Source organism: Nematolebias whitei, chromosome 14 (genome assembly GCF_014905685.2).
Source record: "Nematolebias whitei isolate Nwh7 chromosome 14, NemWhi1, whole genome shotgun sequence".
Taxonomy (NCBI): domain Eukaryota; kingdom Metazoa; phylum Chordata; class Actinopteri; order Cyprinodontiformes; family Rivulidae; genus Nematolebias; species Nematolebias whitei.
The window spans coordinates 10,101,102-10,109,614 of record NC_056511.1 but is presented as its reverse complement, the minus strand read 5'-3'; the positions used below and the strand labels follow the sequence as shown (position 1 = coordinate 10,109,614).

The window sequence follows — 8,513 nt, the reverse complement described above, 5'->3', positions numbered from 1 at the left end:
GATATATCACTGAGCTATAACAGTTTGATTTACCTAGGGGGCGCACTTGAGTCAAAAGTAAAACAACAATACCATTGTGTGTTTAAGTGCTCATTAATTACACACCAAAAATCTGGTCCACATCGGATGACATATCACTGAGATATAACAGTTTGAATAATCTAAGGGGCGCCCTTGAGTCAAATATTAAACAACAAAACTAAAATGTCCATCAGCTCTCAGTAATGATGCACCCAAAATCTGGTTCAGATCGGATGTTGTATCACTGAGATATAATTGTAAAAAGAATCTATGTGGCGCTGTTGAGGTTCTTGGCCACTTATCATGGAACCCTGTTCAGATGTGCATAATGATCAATCATAGTGATTTTGGTTCACCTGGGCTCAATTCTGTGCAATTTAGAGCCAAACGTATTGCAACGGCGTCACTTTTTAATTCGCCATGGCGCCACGCCCACATTCTCCAGCTATAATTGTTTTGTTGTTTAAATCAAGTCAGACCATCTTATCTGTCTTCTAACACAGGATCATCCTGATTATGTAAAGGGTGTCAAAGAAGGACCATTCCAAGCCAAAAAGTCACTTCCTGTTCTTAGGGGTCGGGGCTTTGATGACGTCACAATATGACCTCAGAGTGTCGTTAACCTAGTTTTAAGGCAATCTTTCAAAATCCCTATTAGGAGTTCATAAAAAATTTCCATTTAAAAAGCCCAGAAATTAATCTTTGACCCAAAATGACTGATTTCCTCTTGGTTTTGTACTGGTTTAATATCTTTAAATCAATTTTTCAATTATGAAAGTGGGTAATGTATTCCATTTAGGGTAACTTATATGTAATGTGTTATGTTAAGAATTTCTGTCAAAGCTTTTAGTTTTTAAGCATATGTTTTTATGTACTATTAGTTATAAAATTGTTTAGTTTTGTGTTTTTGTAATTAGTTTGTTTAATTGTTAATCTAATTATTTAATTTATTTTTTATATGTATTATTGGACAGTAAATTATTATCTTGTAAATGAAATGATATAATAGGTTCACAAATGTTTCAAATAAGACAAAATTTATTAACGCAAATTCCAAAAAAAGACAATTACACATTTTCTGTCACGTTGGGGATTTCATCCAATCCTTCTTGGTCTTGGCTTTTCTTTGTCCTGAAAATGATTTTATACAGAAGATATTATTAAAAAAAAATTGTTACATTTCTAGATAATTAAATAATGTGCAAATTTAAGCATATCTTATTTAGTAAAACCAAATAAATGTGTATTTTGCAATGATAAAGTGAAAATGACATTAAGCTGTTAATTTTCCAAATCTTGATTTAATTCTGTTCATTTCTATTTTTTTGTTTACACGTGTTACATTATAGTTTTAATTAATTTTCTATTTTGTAAGCATAAGTATTTGTAAGCTAATAAGTTGAACATATAATGTTATTACTTCAAATTGTGTGTAAAAGTATAAATTTTATTTAAAGAAGATAGTTATGTAAATCTGTATTTAGTTTAGTAATTATCAAGTAATTCTGAACAGTTTTATATCCATTCATTCATGATTTTTATCTGTTTTTTCCAGTTTGGGTCATTGGGGTCTCTGGTGCCCATGTTCAGCAATCACTATGCAAGGGATGGAGTACAACCTGGATGTGTCGCAAGTCCATAACACAGCTAAAGTATAATATAACAAGTGTAAAAGATTTGGAATAATATGTTTTTTTTTTCATGTTTAAGAGTAACTGCAAGTTTTAGACTGACATTTTTTTTCAAGAGTTTTATAGAAAATATTTTAGACAAAGTAATTTTGGTAGAAATAAAGTAATTATTTTAAAGGCTAATATTAAAAATTTGTCAAGAGGTTTGAAATGCTTATAATTCAGTGATGAAATAGAATTTTATATTTGTAATTAATTAGGCATATAAATGGACAATTGAAATGAGCATTGACATACATAGAATAGGTAATTCCTCAGTTTGACAAAGGAATACTATTATACAACCACAAATATCTGTAAAAATAATTTTTTAAACAATTAAAATAATAATTACCCATCTTCTTTTGCAGTTGAGAATGCATCCAATTCCTCTGTGTTCATGTTTGTCTTTATTCTGAAAATGATTTCATATAGAACAATTAAAAAACACATATGTATTAAATTTTTATAGCATTAAGTAATTGTTTTAATTTATCACATTTCATAAAGTAATAACCAAAAAAATGCCATGTGTACCTTGTTAAAAGTTATAAAGACATAAATTTATTGTTTTTATGTTTGTAAATATAGATTAAAGTCTGCCTGTTTTTATTTCTTGTTTTTACATGTAATCTTAACAATTTATAATAATAATAATGATAATTATGATATTTAATTATACTGAGTTTTTTATATTGTGGCTAATCAGTATGAACTTTTGTCAGGGCACTTAATATGAGCATTGACATATCTTGAAAAGCAAATTAGTATTTGTGTCTAAGGAATATCATGTTATTACCACAATTCCAAATAATAATAATATTAATAAAATAAAACAAAGGCAATTACCCATCTTCTTCAGTTTTTGGAAGTTCGTTGAAGTCCATGTTTTCAAGTTTTTATGGATACATTTGTAATGTTTTTTAACTTTTAACTCTAGAATGCCCACTATAATATTCCAATATTTGTATGTCAATGATATATCATTCGATATGCATCAGATTATTGTGGCATAATGTGTGACCATGTCTATTGTCAATTCAACAGGTATTAAGGAATAACACTGAACTAACAAATAATAATTTTCTTCTTTTCAGTGAATGTCAGAGCTGTATCTTGGATAGCTTCATACAAAGGGTTCAAGGATTTTCGTTGTGCAGCGGCTGAGTTCACAAACAACATTTTAAATGTGATCATCACAGACATGTAGCAGCTGGATACCGAAGATCATCTCCACCTTAAATACAAATCATGTCCTTCCTTCCAGATCATACTTTGTAAATTACATTCAGTTTTACAATCCATAATTATTATTTTACAGCAATTACATTTTTATGTTATGTTTAAAAATAATTCAATTTAAGTATTAAAATATTTTTAAGACAGGAATTAAATGGGTTGTTGATTTAATGTTATTTTTTGCAGTATTTGTATCACTCATAAAATGAGTATGGTAGTTACTCCAGAACCTGAATAACGCAGAATTAGACTATCCAGGACTTCTCTGGTGAGCACAAGGACGACATCTGTGCCATAGGACAAAATCTGGATACTGGCTCCACGGACTTGTCCTGACTCAATGAGACTATCTGTATAAATAAAGGGTCAATGAAAAAATAAAAGTTTAAAATAAAAATGTTCAGATTAGGCACAGGTTGTGAGTGTAACGAGCATGTTCCTCAGGTTGTGTGTGAGATGTGCACGTTCCTGATAGGCCACAGACAGAGGAGCTCCAGCTTTTGTTGAGTTCGTCTAGTCCTGTACTTTTCAAGCTGAAATGAAAAAGCATCATGAATATGAACTTTACAGTCTATACTTACTTGTTCATATAAACACATTAAGGTGTCTCATCTTGTGACTAAAAATAAAATATGTACATGTATGAACTCTAATGAACTTATAATGATGCTCCAACTCTTTTTAAGGTGAACTGATGATACCACACTATCTCTCACTTGGAAAGTCTGACCAGTTTGATCAAAATTCTTAGGTTTAAAATACTAACTGCTCAGATGAATCTTCCTCAAAGATATTTCCTTCTTTTCCTTACATCTTGTTGTTTGTGAAACTTTTAAAATGAAAACAGGACATTTGTGTCTACACCAAAACATTTTAGAAAGGATGTCAATCTTATTTTTTATTTGCTATATTTTCCCTAGTGTAATTTTTTTTATATCCTAGCACTTAAACAAAACTCCAGTTCTGATACATATCTCTTGATAATGAATCAAAGCTACAGAAATAGTGAGTATACTTGTTAGCAAAATATTCCTGTCATCAGATCTCAGTCAGCTTTATTGCAGCTAAACGTGTTCCAATGAACATCACATCAGTAAGTGGACATAAATGCAATACAGTCAGATTATATTCACAAAATACTAACAATAACATGTTCATGTTATTTGTGAAAAGATATCCCCCGATATCTAAAGAAATGCGCGGACGCATGAGAAATATCTTTCTTTTACCGACTTCCTGTTAAATACATGTTTTATTTTGACATTTCCTGTTTCATGCTGTGCTATGCGTGACGCTAGCTTTATGTGTCAGCGGAACCGAATGCCGATTGGTTTTTGTGATACACGTGATCGCTATTTTTAAATCTATTGGTCAAGTTTTGCTTTGTAACCGTCTCCCCGCTGATTTTGAAACGATTTTGTTCAAACCTTGAGTGTGAACAGAATTGTTTGTGAGCTCAGAGATTTCTCAAATTGTGTTATAATTCTTTTTTCTTTTCATTCATCGATTTCACAGCTACTTGTTATCAAGGTAAGTTTTTGCCGTGCTAACGTTATTTAGGTCATTTGATTATAAACATGCATTTATTATTTAAACGTTAGACTGGCTGACATTACATATTTTAAATGTATACTGGTTTTATGAGTTAGAACTGCTCAGAGACAGGATTATAATGAAATTGTGTTTCGGTTTTTACTGGTTTAAACTGGGCCAGCAAACTTAAGAGAGTCTCCCTGATAATTCAATATCTGTCAAGAAATAGTTTAATTAAGTAATAGTTTAATACCTTTACTGTAATCTAGAGCAAATAAGTAATTGATTTTATACATTATATTTTGGCATATGGATCTGAACGTTGCTTTACTTATGGGTATATCTTAGTTTGTAAAAAACAATTTGACCGTGAAAGTGTTTTTATTAAGAAATAATAAGGTCTAAATATAAGTGTATTTTATTTTCGAGTAAAGAAATAATTTTTTGACGTGTTTTTTTTTTTTTTTTTTTGGGTACTGCGTTTCTTCGCGTGCCGCCATTTTAGGACAGTCGACCGTTCCACTTAGTGTAACCTGTTAGATTGACATATCATGTACGGCACGTTTAATCAGTCATAGATGAATACTAGTCATTGTAAGGTTTTTTTTTTCTTTCACGAGCATTACTGCCGCCATTTTATGACGGTAGCGTGCGCAACAAGCCGCCATTTTAGAACGGTCGCGTGGTACACCAGGCGCCATCTTAGAACGGTCGATTGCTCCACTCAGTGTAACCTGATAAGAAACATCATGTCATTGTCACGTTTTTTACCTCTGTAAATGTTACGCGTATAGTTATTAAAGATCAACACATGGTTCAGTGTATATAAATAATCTTTGTGGAATTTACATTAATACAGTTAAAATATTTTAATGACAAGTTTAGTAAAACTCACAGTCACTGATACATTTTTATTAATATGTTAAGCTATATATATGTATATATATATATATATATATATGTAAGTTAACTTCATTTCAGCTGAACACCGTGTTACACTGAACATAACATCAGCTTGTGGACATAAAGACAGTACAGTAATATTATATTCACAAAATAGTAACAATAACATGTTCATTTTGTGAAAAGTTATCCCTCGAAACCTGTCTTGAGATATTTTGTTGTCTGATGAGGATTACTAAAGTGCTTAGGATTGAGCATGTTGTTCTTAATTTTATTATTTTTCCTTTTTTCAATTGTATAAATTGTTTTTTTTAAATATTAAGAGAAAGAGCTCTCCATACCATGTATATATTATTCATTCATTCAAATTTTATTTTGTTAGGTTAACTATCTAGACTTTGTATACACACACATTTATATATTTATATATGTGTTTATCTATGTTTAAAATATAGATGCCTAAACTCAAATCACACCGTCGATCCGAAGCTGCACGCAGTAGAATCCAAGCAGTTGTGGGTGGACGTGTAGGTACAAGAGACGTGTCCTGTGACTTTGTTCCACGTAAGTGTTTATTTTAAATCAATTCTTATAATTTAATTGCTTATTTTCATGTCATATGGAATATTTAGAGTGTTTAGTTTATGTTTGTTTAACTAATTTCTTTCCTTTAATTTTTTATTGTTCTTCAAAAGAGCGTGGTTCCGGTTTTCGCCACAAAGTGAACGAGTGGCCAGTGAGTGAAGTTACGAACAAATTTCACAAGTTGGTCATTCCAGACAAACCCCCTCGTGCAGATGCATATGTAAGTACAATCAGCGACGCTTTCAAATCTAAGATTGAGATATAGTGTGTGTTAATTTTGTTTTGTTTTTTCTGTTACACAGTTTGTTCTTCTCATTGGCGATTCCCATTTGAGATCTTTTGCGGATGGCATTGTTCCGGTTTCAGATAAACATCTCGACTTTGGAATCATGTGTACTCCTGGTGCCAGTGCAGCTCAACTGCGCAGAGAGGTATTACATGCTGTAGTACCTCGGGAGCCTGATGCTGTATGTGTAATGGCACCATCGAACAACCTAACAACCAGCGTTGAGCCAGAAGAGGCAGGCCATGAATTTGAGAAATATCTGATTGCGGTCTGCAGCCAATGGCCTAAGTCTAAGGTGAGCACTGTTTTCAACATAAGTGATTCAAAGGAGTCCAAGAAAGTTTAATCTGGTCCTCTGAACATTAAAAAAAAAGGAAATCTAAGGAAGTGTCTTGGATGAGAGACGAAGCACTTCTATTTTTTTTTTTTTTTTTTTTTGCTTTGTTTTATTTTTTGAATGTACAGAGGACCAGATTGAATTTTTTTGGATTTTTCTACCTGGATTATAGAGCATGCATCATGATATTTACAGGAGATTGTTCAATCTTTTAAATTAGGTTTGGTTAAACACATACACATGTAAAACATTTTGGGTTAAGATCTGTGAGAATCATAATTGACAAACACTAAATATATTTCTAAATTCTTTATTTTCTTCTTAGATATTCTGTACTGGAATGGTGCCCCGCTTAACAGAACCCAGTGACAAGCAAACTCTGTTTCAACACGAGTTTCATCGGAGATCCAGTAAGCTAGGTAGTTATTAAAATGTTTCTCAATAAATTTCTGTTTGGTTAAATGGATGACAAGTCGTTTCATGTTATGTTTTGTCAAGAGAATGTTTGTATGATTTATTATTTTATCATTGTGTTTTTAGGGATTCCTTGTTATTCCATATCTGACAAGTTACCCCTATCCCATCTGGATTTGTGGTGTCGTGATGGCGTAAGTATATCCTCATTTGACATTTTACACTATTACATTTCTATGTAATGCTAATTTTATCTGTCCGATTACTGTTTGTGTACAGATCCACCTTAGCGATGACCACGGGATGCGTATCCTCCGTGACGAAGTGAGGGCTGCTGCTCGGACTATTTTAAACATGAAGCCAGAGATTCTGGTGGAGAGTCAGTCAGCTCCTCCTTCCGAGCAGAGGTTTGTGCCCCGTCGGGTTGTGAAGGGAGCGGAGCGCATTTCACCTCGGCCCTTTCGTACTCGAATATTTGTGAGATCTGACTTAAAGGTATGAGTGTTCTGTATTTGCTTTTATTGAAAGAAACATGTTAGGTTCTGTAACTGTGTTTAATCGTTCAAATTATCTTATATGGGCTTTTATCTTTACAGAGACGCCACACGTGGAAATCGGAGTCATACTCTGATTCGCCCCAGAAAGTGGTGTTTCCGCATCAGGTCCGTGAAGATTTCAGATATTTATGCTCTAATTACGAATGTCTCTGGGCTCTTAATAATTTAAATCTTTGTCTAATAGATGGATGGCACTCCTGTGACGTTGAAAGAGTGTTCCATCCCCCTGAATCCTGTCCATTTCTCACCCGCTATGTTGGTTGCCATGGAAAAAGTCTCTCCATCGGCTTGTCAACATGTTCACACAGGCAACGACGTAATTTGCACTAATCTAACCAGTAATAACATTGTCGCAGTATTTTCTTTTATAACTAACACTAACCTGAAATGTTGTTTCTGGTGTTGCAGACCAAGCTTGTGGAACATCCAAGGAAACCATCTGTCTTAAGATCCAGACGTGTAAGACAGCATGTTTGTAAAAGCATAATCCATTTATCATTCTTAGGAAATATGACTGTATGTTACTTATTTGGTCTTTTCTTTATTTTTTTTAGGTTTCTGACACACCTTGTGCAGTTTCTGGTACTGGTGTGGAATTTGTTGCACCTATGACGACTGTAAGTGTTTTGCATATTAAGGTTAAAACTGTAATAAATATGAAACCTTAAGAAAACACTTGATATTGTATGAGTTCTTTAAAGTGTGTGTAACATTAAGCTAATGAATTTTGTCTATTTCGTTTTGTTTTTTAGGTGGAGGCAACACTGAACCAGGTGTTTGTCTGTGATGTGCCGCGTTCTCCCCCTCCTCGGGACACGTCCGACTGTGCTGGGTTTGAGACCATCCGTCCGTGCAAGGTTTCTTCCAGCCACAGGGTTTGTATAGAAAAAAATAATTTTGCTAGTAAAGTTTGATTCAAAATCTTGTCTGAGTGAATTTAACATTTTTAATCCTGAATATGTTTAAAT

General features: G+C 33.0%; 2 protein-coding genes and 1 long non-coding RNA gene across 3 annotated transcripts in view; 2 read left to right on the top strand and 1 right to left on the bottom strand.

Annotated features, from left to right (window-relative positions):
* Positions 1-1,092: 1,092 nt before the first annotated feature.
* LOC119420433 lies at positions 1,093-2,550 on the bottom strand. The gene is made up of 3 exons (XR_005187304.1): positions 2,541-2,550; positions 2,047-2,106; positions 1,093-1,152 (listed from the first exon to the last, which is right to left on the bottom strand). It is a non-coding gene; the product is annotated as an uncharacterized LOC119420433 (long non-coding RNA).
* Positions 2,551-4,305: 1,755 nt separating this feature from the next.
* LOC119420430 lies at positions 4,306-7,246 on the top strand. The gene is made up of 6 exons (XM_037687826.1): positions 4,306-4,460; positions 5,822-5,930; positions 6,062-6,171; positions 6,254-6,532; positions 6,900-6,993; positions 7,115-7,246. The coding sequence occupies exons 2-6, from the start codon at positions 5,822-5,824 to the stop codon at positions 7,228-7,230; spliced, it is 708 nt and encodes a 235-aa protein (XP_037543754.1). The 5' UTR covers positions 4,306-4,460; the 3' UTR covers positions 7,231-7,246.
* Positions 7,247-8,513, top strand: part of LOC119420824 — a 10,261-nt gene continuing 8,994 nt past the window's right edge. The window contains exons 1-6 of the mRNA XM_037688251.1: positions 7,247-7,483; positions 7,585-7,650; positions 7,730-7,861; positions 7,954-8,004; positions 8,100-8,162; positions 8,298-8,420. Of these exons, the coding sequence (XP_037544179.1) occupies positions 7,292-7,483; positions 7,585-7,650; positions 7,730-7,861; positions 7,954-8,004; positions 8,100-8,162; positions 8,298-8,420 (627 nt within the window). The 5' untranslated portion in view covers positions 7,247-7,291. The remainder of the gene's footprint in view (positions 7,484-7,584; positions 7,651-7,729; positions 7,862-7,953; positions 8,005-8,099; positions 8,163-8,297; positions 8,421-8,513) is intronic.